At 38.9% G+C, this 20,722-nt stretch overlaps 1 protein-coding gene across 2 annotated transcripts in view; it reads right to left on the reverse strand.

Annotated features, from left to right (window-relative positions):
- The window catches only part of xpo1b (exportin 1 (CRM1 homolog, yeast) b), a 28,361-nt gene extending 16,085 nt beyond the window's left edge, over nucleotides 1-12,276 (reverse strand). Inside the window, exons 1-7 of one of the 2 annotated variants that reach the window (XM_023279394.3) lie at nucleotides 11,910-12,276; nucleotides 10,197-10,328; nucleotides 9,873-9,974; nucleotides 5,507-5,579; nucleotides 3,909-3,970; nucleotides 2,279-2,323; nucleotides 86-267 (exon numbers count right to left, since the gene is read on the reverse strand). In XM_023279394.3, the coding sequence (XP_023135162.1) occupies nucleotides 86-267; nucleotides 2,279-2,323; nucleotides 3,909-3,970; nucleotides 5,507-5,579; nucleotides 9,873-9,974; nucleotides 10,197-10,322 (590 nt within the window). In that variant the 5' untranslated portion in view covers nucleotides 10,323-10,328; nucleotides 11,910-12,276. Of the gene's footprint in view, nucleotides 1-85; nucleotides 268-2,278; nucleotides 2,324-3,908; nucleotides 3,971-4,451; nucleotides 4,501-5,506; nucleotides 5,580-9,872; nucleotides 9,975-10,196; nucleotides 10,329-11,909 lie in introns of those variants that run through there. The other variant, XM_055018897.1, reaches the window with a different exon arrangement.
- Nucleotides 12,277-20,722: the final 8,446 nt, after the last annotated feature.

A 20,722-nucleotide genomic window follows, 5' to 3' on the forward strand; every position in this document is an offset into this window, starting at 1 on the left:
ATTTTGTGGTATACTATAGTACTCTCAGCAATGCTATCAAAACTAATCCTGCTTCCAAAGGTTGATGGAAATGCAGCATGCTGACCTGTCTTTTAGATGCTTGGCCTTGACCTGAGTCATCTGGCCACTGGAGAAGTCAAAGACCTCCTCGCTGAGCAGCTTCAGAATGACCATGTTGTTCTGACAAAGGCTCTCGCTGGTACGACTTGCCCCCACAATGTCACTGATGAAAGTGGGCCAGTGCTTGGGCCACTCTTGCTTCAGGATCTGCAGGAAAGGTGGCACATACATGTTGGTATTAGATGATTCAAAAGCGACATTATTCACAACGAAACTAAATGTGATCTGAAAATGAAAAATTGAGGGGATGAAACTGTGACTAGTGCTAAAAATAACAATCTGAAGTCAAACACGTATCCCTGCTCTGCTCTGTAGAAGAATTTTCTGTGAAGAGACGCAAGTGTGAATTTGATGGTTAAATGTTTAAAAATGCATGCACCCTTACAAATGCAACATACATGTACACTAACATTTTAAACACAGCCTCCTGAGGACGAACATAGAATGTGGAGCTCTTCGGTCCCTCAAGGCCAAAACAATGATAGCTCAGCTGACGCAAGCAGTGACTCATTCTCGCTGACATTAATGCAAAGTCACTCACATAGCCAGTGAGCCTACCTCTCTCACTACCTCATGCACATATACATCAAACACACAAAGATGTAGTGTCAAATGGTTTTATATTCAGGAGCACCAATAAGTTACTGAGGTTTTAATCTCAAGTCATTTCTGATTCTTCTGCAGATGAGGCGTTTAAAGAGTTCATTACTGGAGTGATGATACAGTTATCTCTGACATTATTTGTTACATAATGTGTTTTGCACTTACACAGAAAACAAATAACCTCTTTGCTTGTTTTCAAATAATAAGTATTGCAGTTTTTCTTTACGGACATGTACATTGTGCCCTCTGCAGCGTCTTTCCTCCAGATGATTCTCTTTACAGTGATTACACCACAGTGATACTTTATAAACACTGTTTGCCTTAGCTGAGACATTCAAGGAGAATCAAAATGCAATTTTAACAAGTAATCCTGTTGTTGTAACTGACACCGACAGTTTTTGAATCAGATAGACTAATTAAGAGTGACATCTTCAGGTTAAAAAGCATCACTACAAAAGATGAGAGGAGCACTAAGGCAGCAGTAAGAAGCCCAAACAAATATACATATATATAAACTACTTCATATAAAGATGTCAAAAATACTGAAAATTTTCTGAATGTGCTGAAAATATACCATTTACCATTGATCACTGCATTGCTCTGTATATACGCCCTCGCAGTAGTGGCAGAAACACTGTTAATCCATAATCCACACCTACCTTTATGCTCCTTCCTAAGCCCACAAGTAAGGGTGTGAGACACTAACCAAGCACCATGCTTCTGGTAGCAAGAGACCATAATGTTGTATTTTGCTGAATACACTTTGGAACACAGTCTCCAGTAAAACTGCAGATATTGTTTTGTGTATTATGTACTTGTATAGTGTATGCTGTATCAGTAAGCCTCTTAGCACTCGTCAGTGGCTTTCAAATGTTCTAGGCAAAGATGACAGTGGCTGGCTAGAACCGAGTTTCCTGCTGCGGTACACTCTCTTGCTGTCAGGCTGGATATATTCATTGAAACTGTTTGCTGCCACCTTCTTTGTACCTCTCCACAATTCAACTCACATGCAACACTGAGGGGTTAGGCAAACATTCCAGTTTTAAACGGAGCACAATGAAATGTTCCTCACAGCTGGCGTAACCACAGTGATGGTGAGGCTTCATCTGGACAATACTGATCAATTTAAAAGGAAAAACTCTTGCAGACTGGCTTGTCATCCTTAACAACAAGCAATTTCATTTTCAACAAAATAATAAGGTAGCTAGAGTAGGTTTAAGGTAAATAAGACCAAGTCTGTGGTTAAAACATACAGACAACAATCAAATATCTCAGATGTCAAAGTTAGCAATGACAAAATGCATCTATCACATCACACTTGAGCACAAACAAGCTGAAGTACAGTGTAAATGCCACATTTTTCACATTATGTAGTAAATGAGCTATAACAGAGCAAAAAGACAAGGTTAACAAAGCTGTGCACGCCTGAGACAGAAGGAAAAACAACCTCATCCTCTCTGCTGTAACCCTAAAGAAAACTTGAGCAATAAAAGCAGCTGGCATATGGTTCTAAAATGGTTTGGGTTCTTTGACTTATCATTAGTAGTGAACGTACCTGAACAAGGATCATGTTCAGCTTCCCAATGTACACTTTTTCTTTCTAAAAAAAAAAAACAAAATAAAGAAGGAATACATTACTCCCGGTTCCACCATCTCAGTTTCAGAAGCCTTCTGTCTTTTCATCATATCATCCAAAAATTGAATTTTGAACACTGCATATAGAAATTCAATACAACAAAAATAACAGAATGCTGGGTTAGAGATATATTTAAGAAAGAGACCTTTGATGTTTCATGTTTGTAAGAATAGTGTGTCCCCACATTACCAATTGTAGTTAAAAAAAAAAAAGAAGTAAAGTTGCAGGTGTTCGTCAAAGACATACTATGACTGTTCAAGCATACTTGCACACCATGAATCAAAATTATCCTAAAATTATAGCCTCCAGTAAAGTAAGTGGTGAAGTCAGACATAAATAGTACTTTCTCTCACAGCAAGTTCTGGTGTTTTCAAGCTGAATTAAATTATTCTTTCCGAGTGCTCTTTTGGTTTGTAAGACTACTAAGAAAGTCCGCATGATTGAAGATCAAGATGAAACTAGTGAAATTGGCTCAATAACCTACAAAACTTTGCAAAAGTCTGTCCGGTTAAGTTTAATATGTCACGTCTTGCAGAGTTACATACTTGAGAATGATGCAAACACCAGAAATATGTCTGGGAAGTTGCTTTCTCAGCAGGAAGTTAAATACTAACAGGCAAGTGGTAGGTGATCAGTTAGTTAGAGATCGGCTTCACACAGGTGGCAGCAGCACTCTGTCTTTTTGTTTAATGACCATCACGTGATCAAAATGAAACTTTCATTTTCTTTCAGTTTTGTTTCCCCTGCCACTGTTATGACAATTCTGTTTTTTAGCCTTTCTACTTGTTTTCATCAACAGTAATGTTGCTGCTAATATTAGGCACTAACAAGAAAACAGAGCCTCAGTTAAAATTTCAGTGAGGTGTTGCAACATGACATACACATAACCAACATAGTCTGTTCCTTCCTGGTGATTTTATCAATTAAGGATTTCAGTTTAGTACACAAAAGTGTTATTCTGCGTTCGTTGGACAAACAATAGAAGAAGCTGGCATCCGTGTTTGTTAGATACAGTCTTAATATTTCAAGCCTCTAATTGTTTGAGTGGTAAAAATGACTGAAAACAGTCAAAAAGCTGCTGCAGTCATCATCTTTGATCTGCTTCACACACTATGATTACAAGCTTTACTCATGGCTGCCCTGATACATACTAGGAGAAATGACTGTTTACCTGCTGCTAAGATGTAAGACAAAAAAAACAGAAGACTCACAACTATTAGATTCACAGTGGCTTGTGAATATGGCTGGCAGAGTGAGCACTGCCCTAATTGTGCTAAATAAAACTTCATACCACACTGGTGCAGTTAAATGTTATCTTCACACGACAACGATGCATGGTTGTGTGGTCAAACATACATTTTTTAAAATGTTAATACTGTTCTAAGTTTACAACATATTTTAAAAACTAAACAACCATCTAATCAGTCACGGTCACAAGCAGCTTATCTATTATGTCAACTTCCATTGTGTTCTCTACAAGTCATACACTGACACACCTTAACAATAACCCCAAAAATGTAATTCATGCTTGATTTAAAAGTTTACTAACCTCTACATTTGATGCATCTGATGAAGTCTTGATAATGAGTCCAACAACATACTTTTTTATACCTGGCAAATACACAAAGATATCAGAAGAAGACTGTTAGCATGCACCAAATAAATGTGTACATCAACATATCCAGACATGACGAGTTGCCTGGAGCACATTACTCAGTAGCCCTAACAGTCTGCTGGCTCATAACAATCCAATCTGCCAATCTTATCCCACATTTGTACGGTAAAAAAACAAAAACATGTAGTGGTCCTCCGTTTACATTCTGTTGCAAAACATGGATGTGGGTTGCAACTGCCACTGAACTTCTAAAGCGCAAAAAAGTTTTGGTCAGTTCAGTGGAAGTTACACTTTCCCAGGAGTTTTCACAGTCAAGATTGTCAATGTGAGCAGAGCATCTTTAAAATCTGTGTTTTCAGCTCCCTCGCATTTGTTTCTGGACTGTAGCTGTGCTCAATTCTGAAAATTATGTGTTGGGATGTAGTGAGAGGAGCCGAAAACAAGGCAGTACTCTGACACAAGGGGGAAAAGACATACTTGCCGGTCGCCCTGCACTGGGTTTGCCACTTGAACAAAATTCAGGCATCTACGGTCAGAAGCAGGTAAGTCTTAGGTCAATGAAAAAATGAATTTTGAGCAAAATTATTGAAGAATGGAGGGAGGTAGAATCAACTGATTTTCACATGATTATTAATTTATGTCATTGTAATCTCTTTTTTTTAAGACAAAATTTTTAGGACAATTTTCCACTGTTTTGAAATATTTAGGATGATTTCCATCGAAACAACTTCAAGTTGTAGGTGAGAACAAACAAATGCTGATGAGCAGAATGGGCAATTATTCAACAATTAAAGTTTGAACATTGAAGTCTTAAATCTTTGTTGCATATGTGACAAAAAAATTACTGTCCTGATTAATGCAAGACTTAGTATTGTTTGATACCCATCACCTTATCTATTTAAGCAAATCAGAATTTACCTTGTCAACAAAGACGCACAATATTTATGATTATTAAGGAACATCTGAATTTCTTCCAAAGCCTCAGTGTTTAAAATCAGAAGTTTTCTGACTTGGCAGCTTTTACCGAGAGTTTAAAAAAAAAAAAAAAAGATATTGTGGCAGGGATTATCGTCTTCCAATCAGCCATTTCTTGTTTCCCCATGGGGACAATGAGAGGAATGCACTCGAAGCAACACTCAGAATGTCTAATTTTTCTACCAACAAAACCTATTCCATTTGAATTATTTGAAAAATAAGGCTACAGAAAAAGTGCTCACATGAGGGCTTTAAGACTTTAAAGTAAGGCAAGAAAGCATAGTAATAACTTTATGGGTCCTTTATTTCTTCAAAAGATGCCCCTCACAAAGCTTTCAAATCAGTGCTGGGGTGTTTTGGATGTTTCCTCTCTTAAACAACTGCTAAAGTGCAGAGTCCAACCTTTCTGCAACAGCCAGTACCAGCCAGTCGAGCAGAAAACAACCCAGCATGCTTAGTGGGGGAATACTTCTCAACATGGCAACCGCACGTCACAACATTTAAAAACGCACTAACACTGACACAACTGTGAATTTTACCGCAAAATAAGGTTTTACCTTCGCACTGATTCCTGGGAAGAATCTTCCATCTTGTTTTGATAACCGTTTCCAGAATCTGAAGAGCATAGTACTGTAACATGCAAGGAGGGAGAAGCGTTAGGATGAAGCCAATATGACTGAATTCAACAACCAGCATTCTGTAACTTTAATACAAACCAAAAACAGTATGAAGTGGACCAGCCTGTAGTAACTTGCATTTCTAAATTGGAATGGACTGAACCATCTTTCATGCAGATTTTGTAGTATGCAGAACATTCACTTGTAGTTTGTTTTTTAAAATCTCTACAAGCAGCATTAAGCTGGAACGCTGCAGAAGTCCTGCTGTTTCTCCCAGCATCACACCAGACAGCAGAAAAATACGCCAACCCACTAGCCAGCTTTGGCACCGATTGCTCAGAATGTGAGTCAAATGGTCTAGAAGACATAACAAGGTTTATGTTAAATGTTCTTTTGCCGAGGCTACAAGAACTATGTAGGGTTGGGCATCGAGAACTAGTTTCAGTATTTGAACTCTTCTCAGTACAGAAGCACTGCAGACCTGTTGTGACTCTTGGTCAGATATTGCTTGAATACTCCTAAAATTAGATTTTGAACCTGAGGTGTTTCTGTTTACCTCACAGGCTGACTACGTGTCATATAAGTATAGTACTTATAGTAAGAGAGACTAGAGCTCAAACTTCTAGTTTAAGTTCTGTCCACAACCCAAAGATTTTTAGAATATTTTCACTGAAAAGGAAAGAATTCAGAAAGTCTTCACATTGCAGAAGCTAGAATCCAACAATTTACTTCTTTCCTTAAATACTTAGTCAAACTGGTTATATCAATAGGCAAAATAGTTAGCAAATATTTTGTAGTTGCCAACTAATGACTAAAAATAGCAACATCCAGGGTAAAGCTGATCTGAGCCTTCCTCAACTTTTGCTGTAATGTGACATCCTCAGGTCAAGGTGCTGCCATGTACAATTAAATACGTGCAAACAGACTTTTCAATCTGATAAACTCTCAAACTTACAGACCTATTACTCAAACTGGAAATTCTGGACCCCATTTCATGTCTCATATCTTAAGCAACAAGTCACCTTCAACACAAGCATGCATTTTTTAAATGTAGACCTTTTAGGTATGAATGTCTACTAAGGATGCAGCAATTTGAGTTGTAGCCATAATGCCCTAGGAATCAACTAATGCCACCATCTTCTCATAAAATAGGTGGATTTTTTTTATTTAATAACTAAAAAGAGTCAACTGATTACTAGCCTGGCTATTTTATTTAATATTCTGCATTTTTCCAGTAGGTGTTTTTTTCCTTTTCCTTTTTTTCCTCCTTATTTCCAAAAAAATAAATTCATTTGAAAATGAGGTACTTTGGTTCTGATGTAGATGCCTCTTTCCATTTGTAGTCACTAGTGTGTGGTTCTGAGCACTGTCCCAACCACAGCACTATCTGACTGATTGCACATCACGAGTAATAATTTAACACTAAAGGATAAATGTTGAAAGTTGTCTATTAAATAAACATCACAAAACTAAGCTTTGTGTTGAAGTTTCTGCTACTCTAAATTTAGACACCAAGTTTTTCATTTTTATAGCAAACGTATACTGGTACCAAACATTGATTACTGATCTCCCTGATGACTAAAAATCGGTATGGACACAAACAAAACCATATCTGTTGGCCACTAGTATTAATCTTGTTTTGTCTTCTTAAAGAAAAATACAAAATAGCTTGTTGTTTGTAACAAGTTTTTGTTAGTAGCTTTGGTCCTGCTAAACATAAAAGGTAGTTTTGAATTTGAAATGTGTTTTTTTATGAATCAAATACTATGCCAAGAAACCAGCACTTAATAAGGATAAAATAAAGGAATAATAAAATGTTGTCGATACCCAACCCTAACCAATAGGAGTCAGTTTTCTTACAAGTAAAAAAAAATGTTATGGCTCATTTCTAAGGTAAAACCAAATTGGAACCCTTTATCTGGTGTGTCATAAGGAACAGCAAGACCAGCCACAGGTTAAGTTCTGTATTAATTTATGATTGCATAATTGTGAAGCATGAAGAAAGAAAAACAAAATAAAAACATTTTATTTACAAGTTAGCCTTTTGTCTAGCATTACTTCAACTGACTGTTTCAACTGTAGGGATCATCAATTCAAGAGAACAATGATTCCAAAACATTAAAAATAAATAAATAAAAAATAATGAATGACATGTAGTATAAGATGTTATTAAAGCAGGATTAAAAATGTGCTACAGACAATGGATGCTGGAAGATTAAAGGTGAAATCTCCTTACAGGCACACTGACTGTACAGCACCCACAGGTGTCACCTGGAGAGCTGAAACACATTTCTGGCGGGTTTTATTTCACCTTTAACTGCCACACGGCACAAACCACCACGGGAGGTAAGAAGAGGAAATTATCAGCAGGACACTGCCAAATGCTTTCAATGTTTTAGCTGGCAGAAGCACATATTTAAAAGAGGTCTTGACCAAAGAATTAAGGGGAACAGAGGGGAGAAGAGGAAAAAGATGCACTGTAAAGGAGAGAAGGGTGGGGCGGGAACAGCGCCATGATCCCTACAGGTGAAATTAAGTCATTAAAATTGTCTCTCTATAATGGATCCTACTAACTGCAGCCTGCACCCTCCCTCTGTCCAATGAAACAGATGCAATAGAAACGGATGAACAGAATTCAGTCAAAGTGAAATTTAAAAAGGGTAGACCTTGTGGAGGCCTGCCGTCAAAGCCTAGCTGTGTCATGATGCACAGGATGACACACCCCTTTTCTTCCTATTACAAGCCATAAACATAATGGAACATTGTGATTAATATCAAATAGTCACAGCTTGAATTCATTACATTTTCAAACAGTATAGTTACTGTAGTAACTAAGAAAAAGCCAGATGTTCAAAGTGCTTTTAAATTATGCACTTTCAAAACTAATCAATCAAGATGAATGCAGAATTCAAGAGGTGTTTACCTTTTGTTTCCTCTTTTCCTCTAATGCCCCTATTTATTTGGCAAATTACAAATTTAAAACTAGAAAAAGAACTGTTGATACATCAACTCAGACATTAGTAATGAATGTCAGTGTTAAAAGCAATCTTACAGGCAAGCAAAAAAAGAAAAAGGCAAATGTCAACATTACTTTGAGGAAGTTGTGGATGTATCACACATCAATTATATTGTATTCTTGCATGTGTTAATTTTCCACAACAGGTACAGGATTAGGCTTGATTACTTTAAATATAATAGTTTTGTTCATGCTATTGTGAATTAATCTGAATACTCAAAGTCAGTGAGTTTACCATTCACAGTCAGCTTGCTTTACCAGCTGTGTTCGTGCACAGCAGGGACGCAATGTACACTATCATCAGATATTGCAAAGGCACCAGAGGTACCAAGGTGTGTGCAGAATAGTTGGTGACCACAGCAGGAGTGTTTTTATAAGACAGGAAACTGTAAGGGATTAGGCTTCTGACCTTTATGACATCCTGAAAGTATTAGTTCACACCAACTAAACACCTATCAGCTATATACACCTACAGCTTTTTATCTGAGCAGATCAATGAGTTTGCCCCTTATTTTTTTAACCACTACTTCTTGTAAAACTTACAAACCAAATCATAAATAACAGTGTGTTGCTGTAACAGCCTGCACATCTAACTCACCATGCAATATGGACATGTACCAAAACAATACAAGGACTGGGGCAACCCATTTGATTCCTTAACTTAATTTTTTTTAGCTTCAGGCTGTTTTACTAACACAAAAATATAATAGACTTGCCATGCATTATTAGTCTCATCTAACTGAAGTGCAGTAAAGCATTTGAGCTACACGGAAGCATGCTTAAACTTCAGAGTTTAGTGTTGCCATTTGGAGACAACCAAGATCAATTTCACTAATAATGTTGGTATGATTAAGAAAGAAAACAGCAGGAGCTCATTCTCATCTGAACAACAGGTCAGACCCTTAAATGGATTATTTTGGTATTTAGATTATATTACAACCAATGACATGACGGGTAGGGTCTATTGCTTGTGTTCAGATCCAACCAAATTCACTGTATCAGAAGGACAGAGGTCCTGTACAGCTCCACAGTTAGGGCATGAGACAGATCCTGTCAGTGCACAGAATTCAACCATGTGCATCCACATGCACTGCCAATGCATAACGCTACTTTATAAACAAAGATCCACCATACAGCTTCTTTTACAAACATTTAAGCATGGTATAAGCAAACCACTGTGATGTAGGATAAAATGTTTTTATTTTGTTCTATAATTGTCAAAAAGACTTCTTCCTCAAAGCACAAGTAAGTGTCTCTCCAACAGTGTTTTCTGAATTTTAGCTTGCTTACTTTGGTGTTCATGTTCTGGGAGAACTCGAGGATGGTGTCCACTCTTGTCCAGGCATCTGGGTGTTCTTTTAAGTGTGTCAGCACTTCCTGTGCCATTCTTTGCTGTAACACAAATATTGATAACACTTTAGACTTAACACTGTGATTCCATAAAAAGTCTTGCAAACATATTTGAGAAGACATAAAAATAAATCAAGACTTGTGTGTCTTATAGCAACTATGTGAATGTTAACAGATAAACCCTGAAAGAAGAAACTAACATACATCTTGTTTAGGTCTTGTGTGGGTTAAAGAGAACTTGTGACATACAAAGACATAACATACCTGTGGTCCCACCCCATGATATAGACAGTTCACCACATTATCCAGCAGGTTGATATCCAGTTTCTGGTTGAAGTCCAGCAGCTGCTGTGCTGCATGGTCTGCTAACATTGTCATAATTGCTGGCATAGAGCTCTGCAACAAGGACAGCAGAGGGAGGGGTCATGAGTGCAAAGAACACATTCAACGAGCAAAGTCATGTGAACCGTGTGTTTAGAAACAATTCCAAACAGCTGACCATGTAACAAACATCCCCCAGACCCACCAGTGAGCTGTCATTTTAAGAAGTTAAGCTCATGGTGTCACATGCCTGTCACTGTTCAAAAAGCATACAAAGGGAAGGAAAGCTCTGTCAGTTCTCCTGCTGGGCTGAGTTCAGAACACTGCAAATTGAAAATGTTGGACACAGTTCACTGAGTCTACACTTGCAAGAAGGGACATAAGCAACAAAGACAAATTAACTTATTAGTTCACTTAGTGGCTGATAACACTGTGAAAATGTATCCAAACCTCAGTTAAAATAAATATTATTGGGGGTGTGAAAGCTTTTAGCAGTGTGGCACTAAACTATCTTTCCAAAACAGGTCGGTATCGATCAGTACACGGTTGAATAAACCATTCATAAAAGCAGAGTCAATGATATTTCCAAGTCAGTTTAAACAAATAGCTAAGCAATTGACTCCAACACAGAAACACGCAGTCTGCCCACATTGCCTGCTCTGATCTAATAGTCACGCTCTTCTTTCTACGTCCGTATTAAGACGGTTAAACGAGCCACGTGCCGGATATACCAGGCAACGTCACGTTGTTTACATCTGTAAGTGACGGAGCACACTTCTCCAAACACCGATCAACGCCACCGACAGGCACCCAGGCTGAGAACAGTCAATAATGAATGCAGCTTACAACTGTGTTGACAGCTACTAGCATTACCTGTAACGTGACTAATGCAAACAGCGTGCACGCGCCACAAGCACACACTATGCTAACATTAGCTAGCCATGGCGCTACATTTTCAGCTAGTTGTTAGCAGCGTGTGGTACAAACAGCTCACATGTGGTCCTTCACTGCTCACTGCAACCACTCCCACCAAGATACCAGGCACAGTGGACGCTCATACATTCATGCTACTCCGTATCATCCCCACTGTTTGGGGAAGTAACACTTCGTGTTGTGGCTGCACTCCAGAATGACTGAAAACGGTGTGTCCCACGAACAACATTTTAGAAGCTTTACAGTGCTCAGAGGTAAACTTAACACAGTGGCCACAGCAAAGTACCTAGCAACATGAACTTGACATCCGCTCACATCACGCACACGAGTGATGCTGCTATGGTGGGAGAGGCACAGATTTAATCATACGGCGTTTGGTTACTTATTCACCTGCAAAGTCGTACATAACAGCTCAAGATGAAGTCTTGATCACTTATACATTTAGTTAGGTAAAGTTACAGCAAACTGTCTGACAGCCAGCGTTAGCTAATCCTTACAAAGTGGTAAATGCTAGCTAGCGGACAGTCGAAGCCTATTTGGTCATCCCAGTGATGCTATTACATTCTGAATTAGCGTGTCTTTCCATGAACACTATGACAAGCTACGTAAAATACATGATAACACAACTTAACCACACACAATGCATTTTTATTCTCTGTACAGGTAAAGCCAAGAAATGTTAATCACAGCATGGCAGGTTTGCACTTCACCCCAGTTACCTACCTAAAGTCCAAGGCTCTGACTGAAAAGAGTGGCGTGTGCCAAAGCAGCTTTACGATATAGTGAGTACTTCAGTACCACTGTTGATCAGAAAAGATTTCCTATTTCTGCAGCGTTGACTATGTCCAGCTCCAGCAGTGAGTGATGTCTGGCTGGTAAGAACCACTGTTGTGGATTCCAAAACTACTATCACGGCAAACCCTGTAATCTCTCACTCCGATACATTTTACGAAACAAAGTAAAGCTTGATTCACTAATTAATTCGTTACTCTAATAATTTTCCAGCGGGGCGGTATAGAGGTTGTGTGCCTGCGCCTCCTCTCCTCTCTCAAGCAACTAACTCGCAACCGGTTGAAACCGGTTCAGACTGGGAGATTCCATCTCGGTTTAGTTTTCAGCCGATGGCGCCGCGTAAAGTTTGGACTGGGGTTACGCCCACACCGCGCAGTGATTGGCTGGGTCTTTGGCGGAGACTTCCTATTTGGGGTCCCATTGGAAGAACGACCTGCCATTTTATTTCAATTCGCTCAAGCGCCCACGCGACTACTCCGCCCGGAGAGAAAAAGAGGGCAGACTCCCATGCAGAATGGATTTCTACATGACTCCGCTTATCAGAATAGCGAATAACTTCCCGACCACTGTTTAAAGCCTCTCCTCAGGGTTAAGTTATTTATTACCTTCATTCATGTTAGTGCCAGGTAGCATTACAGCACGCGCGTGTAGTGCGAGGCGCAAAACTAATGCCATTTAGTGATTTGATCCACTTCCACCCTCCGTGGCGGCTCTGCTACTTTCAAACGTTATATTCCCCGAGAGGACAGAGGTTGTCACGCGCAGGTACACTGTTGGGTTGAACGATGTGATAAACCGCAAGTACCATTCATTTGCCTGTTGCTTGTAAGCTGGTAATTTTCCACCAGCCACGAGTGGGAGTGGTTACATGATCATGAACGCACGGGGTTAGAAAAACGACCTGGAGGAGAATTTGTTTCCCGAACGGACAACAGTGCCAAAGTGAACGGTGGACTTTATACATATATAATGACAGTAGCTGCAGAGCCAAGAAATGTAGCACCGCAGTGTGCATTTAGCTAATTGAGCGCCATAGACTCAGTGCAGCGCTGTCAACTGAGGATGCAAACATGACAGCGGTTTTTTTCTCGTCTCTGGTCACGTGGTGCAGCGCGCTACTTGATGGAAAAATACTGGATTTGGTGTGTAGTGGTGGAGACAGTACACAACCGCGTAAAGTCATTCAGAGAGGATTTTTCGAAGGGCGTCTGAATATTTACCCAGCAACACTGTCTACCACTCATTTCTTTATGTCTCTGCGACCCGTTGAGATATGCACGGGTCATTTTTTGATATTACAAGCAGTCTGTAGCTGAAAATGCTGCCTTTGCAAAGTCATCCCATATCTATTTTTGAAGTACATACTAGATTTGGATTGTCAAGCAAATGTATCATCTTTTGGTTAAAATGTGAAATTTGTAAACAAAACCTAGTATTTCCTATAGTTTGGCTGTTTTAAAATTGCACATTGCATATGTTTATATACCCACAATGCATTTCATAGTGCAGTGCATGATTAATTGTGAGGATCATACTTAGCTGCAGAGCACCATAAAATCAGAGACTAAAATTTAAATGCTTTTATTATATTATAATATTTTCCATGTCAGCTGTAGGTTGTGTTGTTTCACCTGTTAAGTCTGTGCACTGTTGGTGTGCCAGTGTCCTTGGATCAGCCTCACACCCCAGACAGTTGGCCTATATCCGAGCCTTTGTTATTAACAAACAAGATTTCAAAGCCTATTATCTATGTGTGGATTCATGAACGCCATTTGCTTTTCCCTCCATGCCGTCACATTCCTAGAATCCTCTACACTCTAGAGGAAAGAAAACAGTCATTTCTAGGCACAAACAAGTTGGTCCACTTTTCAGGAATACAGGAATTTTAAGAAAGCTGTGTCCGAAGTTCAACTTCAGTCACACCATATGTGCAATAAAATATATGAATCTACATGTGTAATCGCTCCCAGTTGTGTGACACTTCGGTGCTTTAACTGTTGTGGTTTATTATTTACATGTACTGCATGCTCACAGTTACTCACACTTGTGATTTTGACTGTGATATTAGCTATGCAAACAAATAAGTACGCAGCGCAGGCTGTCACGTCTCATGATATTTTTATCTAAGCCACTGCGTAAAGAATACACACTCATTTAGTCTTAAGTGCACAAACAAGAGTGCAAATCAACAATCCTGCATTTTGTTGAGGCCAAAAACAATACACGCAAAAACATAAGCTATATTTTTAGAGGAGGGTTCATTAGTGGCTGTTACTCAAAGTAGGCCACACTTTACAAAGTTTGCGTCACTGTGGTATAATTAAAAATAGACATAGTACTATGAAGGTCCACGTCATTTCATTCAGGGAATCAATTTGTTCACAAAAAATTGCCTTCAGGCCCTCACTGTCCATACAAACCAGACTGTCTCTTAGTGCAGTGCTGGAATTTATTGTCAAACATGTGTGAAGTTTGGAGGTAAGCAACCTCCGTCAGGCACAGGCTGGTTAAATCTTGTTCTGTCTGGTTGGAGCATGGCAGTCCATTTACATATATTATCATTGCACCACACTAGGGGGCTGACCTCCATGTGGCAATCAACTAAAAAAAAACTCATAATTTGTTGGTGCTGGCTCACATTGCTGTTGTCCCACTGCCCGAACCGTCAGCCCTGGCATGTAAGTCTGCAACTGGAAAAGGAGAAATGAACACTGGTGCACGATTTCAGAGGTATTATTACACAATAATGCCAATGTGACAGCAAAAGTCACTATGTTGGTTAAATATATGTTCCCAGGATTGTTTAAAGTAATGCAAGGGCTTCATTTGGTTGTGATTCATAGCAAGTGGTGCAAAAAATAATCTCGAACATCAGCTGAGGACACTTGGCTCTTGATTAGCTTGCTGCTCCTCTCCATACTGAAGTCTTACTGACTAATATAAACAAATAACAGCGCCATCTTCTGCAACTAAGCGTTTTAACCTGCTGCATTTAGTATGTGATCCTGGAGCCCCCTCTACTGGGGAAATAACAGGCACGTTTTATTGGAAGAGATCCCACTGCAAACCACAAGATATCAAGATCAAATCAGCTATAACTTCATTTATCAAATGAATTTAGAAGATTTTTTTAACACAAAAAATGAAATCTGAAATTGAAACTAATATCATTGTATTTAACTCAAATATTGCTCATTATTTGTCTTTGATATGCTGTTACCTGAGTGTAGATTGTCTTCTTTGGAATGTTTTTGGTGTACTCAGAAGGACAAAGATGCTAACTGGAACCCAAAAAAGGTCACAGTGGAACAATGTCTTGCTCCTCTAGGAACCTATTTTCTGAAAGCTCTCCATCACAGGTAACTCAAAGAGCCATCAATGGCTATTTTAGAAAACATAAATGTCTCTCCAAAGAACTTTGGCAAAAACAGGTTCTTCATGGATCCATATGTTGATGCATTTCTATTAGAACACATTTCATATTTGGGTTCTGGATTGTTGGTGAGACAGAACAGCATGTTACAAGAGGCCAGCCTGGGAAATTATGTTGGCTTCCAACCTTTGACAGCCAACCTTTGACACAGAGTGCATTTTGTAGCAAACACTTACATATATTTCCTGAGGTAAAACATTGATAGGACTTTTTCTAGCAACAGCATTTTTATAGTGTAATATTGTAGGTTTTACTTATATTTTTTCTGTTCTCATTTCCCTTTCTGTTAGCCCAGCTCTGTGTCAGATATGTAATCTTGGAGTCCAAACACATTCTTGAATTATCTGTTATAGTCTTTTTCAGCTTTAACCAGCTACGCTTTTCTACAGCAAGATGTTAAAACACAGCTTGCAATCATTTTTACCCCTACTTTCTAAATTGCCCAACTTAATGGAAAACAGTGAATCTCACTAAACCACTAGTAGCACCCTTAGTATAGGAATGCAATTTACAAGACAGTTATATATATATTTTTACAGATAATTTACAGACATTAAGTCAAACCAATTAAGCCTCTTTCAAATTAATGCACAAAATGAGGCCTTAACATGGTGTTCTCAGAATCTTAATTCCCCTCAAACTCTGATTCACTGATTTAATTAATTTTGGACTCTTATCCTAATTAATTTGTTTAGTAGGCATGAAGTGATTTAGGGATATTTTTTATTTTTTAGGTCAGAGGAAACAGTTTCAATTCACACAAAACATCTGTGCTGGACTCTGTCTCCGTTGAGGATAGTGATTTGCAGACAGTCTGATGAGTCTGACTGAACAGGTCACTTCAACCTAAGATTTGGGATTATGAGTGGACCTTATGATACAGACACACTCCTAATATGATGATAACGCTGCAGCCAGTGATTACAGTGCTGCTAGAAGCATTGTGTCTTATCTATGGCAGCTCTGAAGGCGTTTTGATTTGTCAGGTCAACGTTCCTGGACGGTACAACACTAAAGATCAGTTTGCTTTGTTCTGAGGTTTCACCTTGTTTTTCCATTCTAACTTTCTGTTGAATAGAACTCTCTTCTGGCAGCAAGGAGAAGAGACTATAGAACCAATACTTAACCCCCCCCCCTTCTTCCCAGTTTTATTAACTCCCTGAATTGTGGTCCTTGTCACTGACTTCACTATAGGTCAAGAGTGGCCACACAAAGACATATGAACCTCCACAACTTGCTGTCTGCATCCTTTCGCCTCATGCCAGAGAGAGGCTTTACTGTGAGGGCACAGCACGTTAGAAGCTTCAGGCCTGACGGAGCTGCAAGGATGGGGTGCAGAACGAAGGGAATCCGGTGTGGTCCAGGCTTGACACCGTTTAATCCACATTAGGGTCATGGAGGGGCTGGAGTCTATCCCAGCTGACCTCACCAGTCTATCACAGGACTACAAATAGAGACAAACAATCACATTCACATCTACAGAAAATTCAGAGTCACCAGTTAACCCCAGCATGTTTTTGGAAAGTGGGAGTATAGGGAGAACATGCAAACTCCACACAGAAAGATCCCAAGACACTAACCGGGGATCTTCTAGCTGTGAGGCGACAGTGCTAACCACCGAGCAAAGAATGCATTCTTGCAAACAACTCTCACCCACATCTATTTTTTGAAGGATGTACAATGAGAGGTGGAGATGCTGCCCAAGCAGTCCGTCTGTTGATTCTGCAGCTCAAACAGGACAAGGAAGAACAATATTAAACATCTCAGAGCAAATAGCTGGATATTTTTTATGTCATTAAATGGTTTAAAAATCCAACTTAACATTTATGCTATGTGTTGAAAAGCATTACGCAGCTTAATTCTCACCATGTCTGTGCCACTTTATTTACCTACTGTGTCCAACATGACACTTGTAATAGTGAGTGACGCTGAAAGACTTACTATAAATGCACTAAAACACCTGCTGGCTTAGCACCATTAAAGCTAGTAATCCATTATTGTCTAACTACCAAATATAAGATGGCTCTTACTTTTCCTAACCTTATTTCCAGAAAAAAAATATCATGTCACATTGGCCCAATACAGTGTTCTTTCACTCCAGAATGCTAAAAAAAAAAAAACATTCAGCAAGGTTTTTCTGTTGATTTTGCTTTGTGCCTAAATCTTATAAAGGTTGGAGATTCTGCTATATGAGAATCATGCTTTTCTAAAAGCAATTCTTGTATTTTCCTTGCAGTCAACAAAGCCTCACATCAACAGTGTTGATACATCTGTGATCACCTCCTACTCTGTAGTAGCTCAAAGCTCATCGGTTCCTGCTAAAGACATATATCTTTAAATCAACTCATAAAAAACTGAGTAACTCCTTAAACAGCGGCTTACTGTGATTTATATTAAACAGGAGGTAGCAGAGTGTCCTGAACAGCTACTTTGTCTGAAATACAACTAATGTATCTGTTTACAGTGTAAGACAGGTGCGAACTGCACCACTAACATTAGAACTACTGTATAGAACTTTAATCACACAGTGTAAATAGATTAAATGCAAATTGCAGAAAAATGCTGATAGTTAAACTTTTGTTTGAGCTCATGAAAACCTTAGGGATTTAAACTTTCACAGATCATGTTCCAAAACATTTAAATCACAGAAGTATTTAAACTTGTTTCTGAAATACTAAGTCCTGCTGTGTGTTGCACAAGCAGTTTTTACACATAGCTAATGAAAACCTGCATTTTTTTATAATGCACAATATTGTTTTTTAGTCGTGCATGTTTAATTTCGTATTTGTAGAGGCATGAGTTTCGGTGTTTTCTGGTTTATTATGAACAAATGCTTCCTTCAGGGGCTGCACTCAGCCATAAGCTGCACTTCTGCACATCAGCCTCTAGATGGACCTTTTGTTACTCTGAAGTAAGCTTTACACTCACTATGTCCCAGCCAAGGCACCTGCACATATACTGTTTTGCAGCCATATGGACAATTAGTTGGGTTAATATGACTTAATTCTTAAATTTCATCTTTCCGTTCATTCACACTTTTTTTTTTAGCAGTTCTTGTTTGTTATTTACATGCCAGCTGCAAGTCATGGCTAAAGCAAAAACTCTTAGTGAGCTTGTGAGAAGATATGGTAAGAATCCAAACGTGACCCCCCCACTGACAAGAATGGTGGTGTCAGAGACCAAGAAAAGTCCAAGATTCACCACCAGATCATCCCAATAAATCTGAGCAGTTCTGGTACCAACATCTCAATCATAGACCCCAGCAGACACTGAACAAGGCTGATCTTCATGGACAGCTCCACTTCTTCAAGACAGTCAAAAAGCTCATTTGGACTGAGAGGAAAACTTGTTGTCATAGGTTATGTGGTGAGGTGAGGCAAAAATGGAGTTGTTCCAAGAGCACCATCCTCATGGTAAAGCATAGTAGTAGTGGGCAATGAATGAAGATGATAAGATTCTGGAGATAAATATCAGACAGTGTGCAGGAAGACCTTCTAACAAGAAAATGAAGTGAATAATGACTTAGTAACATGATATATTTATTAAAAGTGTATAAAGGAATAAATATATAAACAAACAAATGAATTATTTTACTGTCTTTTGTCACCTGTTTATGTCATTTCAAGCCTACTGGTCAAATAAAAATCAATATAAATCAAAATTTGCCATAGTTATAACATGTAAACATTCACAGTGCAGGGTGGAAAAAGTATGTGAACCCCTAGGCTAATGACTTCTTCAAGAGCTAATTGGAGCCAGGAGTTGGCCAACCTGGAGTCCAATCAACATGGTGAGATTGGAGGTGTTGGTTAAAGCTGCCCTGACCTATAAAAAACACACACCAGTTGAGCTGTTCTCAAGAAGTATTGCCTGATGTGAACCATGCCTTGCAAGACAGACTGTCTACAAATGGAGAAAGTTCAGCACTGTTGCTACTCTCCCTAGGTGTGATCGTGCTGTAAAGATGACTGCAAGAGCACAGAGCAGAATGCTCAATGAGGTGAAGAAGAATCCTGTTGACAAATCTACAAAAAGTAAAACATTTAACAAGAAGTTCATGGGAGGACACCATGTCCAAAAAAAAACATTGCTGCACGTTTGAAGTTTGTGAAAGAACACCTGGATGTTCCACAGCATTACTGGCAAAAATATTCTATTTACAGATGAAACCAAAATTTAGTTGTTTGGAAAGATTCCCAAGTTTATCAAGACATTTTGCAGGAAAACATAAGACCATCTGTCCGCCAACTGAACCTCAACAGAGAATGGGTGACGCAACAGAACAACGACTCAAAGCATAGAAGTAAATCAACAACAGAAAGGCTTCAGCAGAAGAAAATACGCCTTCTGGAGTGACCTCGACTCGATTGTGATGCTGTGACATGACCTCAAGAGAGCGATTCACACCAGACATCCCAAGAATGTTCTTGAACGGAAACAGTTTTGTAGTTTTGTAAAGAGGAATGGTCCAAAATTCCTCCTGACCATTGTGCAGGTCTGATCTGCAACTACAGGAAACATTTGGTTGAGGTTATTGCTGCCAAAGTAGGGTCAACCAGTCATTAAATCCAAAGGTTCACATACTTTTCCAACCCTGCACTGTGAATGTTTACATGTTGTCTTAAATATAAACATGAAAGCATCTCATTTTTTGTGTGGTATTAGTTTAAGCAGATTGTGTTTGTCTATTTTTGTGACTTAGATGAAGATCAGAACACATTTTATGACCAATTTATGCAGAAATAAAAAATAATCCCAACTGCATGTTGTCTTAACCAGACTGAAAGTATTTACTGTCTAATACCTGAAATCAGTGAGCAGGTTGTAGTTCTAGCTCTACGCATTCAAGAAAACAACTCTGGAAGCAGAAATCAATCCAATGAGTGAATTTATTCCTCATTTTGCAAAGCTGAGGATCTGCCTTTTTTTTGGCACATTCACATCAAGTGTGTGAGCATATAGTTATTTATTTGAACCCTACAGTGTTTATTCCTTTGGCTCAGTTCTTTTGGTCAATTGAGAACATTTGAAGTAAAACTGTGATTCGTAGCTCATTGTAGAACTGAACAAATTACAGAAAACAAGCTCAACGTATCAGATTTTGTGTTGTTTCTAAGAAGTTCTTGCACATTCTAGCACTATCTATATATCAATAATAGCTGTGCTGAACCCTGAACCCCCTGTCTGTCTGTTTCAGGCTCCTTTCATGTTTACTTATCTTGTTTAACTTTCAGCTTACACCTCTCTCCTTCTGTCTGTCTTATCTGTCATTGACACCTATCATTCCCATAGTGACCTAAAGCCTGTTATT

This window comes from Amphiprion ocellaris, chromosome 16 (genome assembly GCF_022539595.1).
Source record: "Amphiprion ocellaris isolate individual 3 ecotype Okinawa chromosome 16, ASM2253959v1, whole genome shotgun sequence".
Taxonomy (NCBI): Eukaryota; Metazoa; Chordata; class Actinopteri; family Pomacentridae; genus Amphiprion; species Amphiprion ocellaris.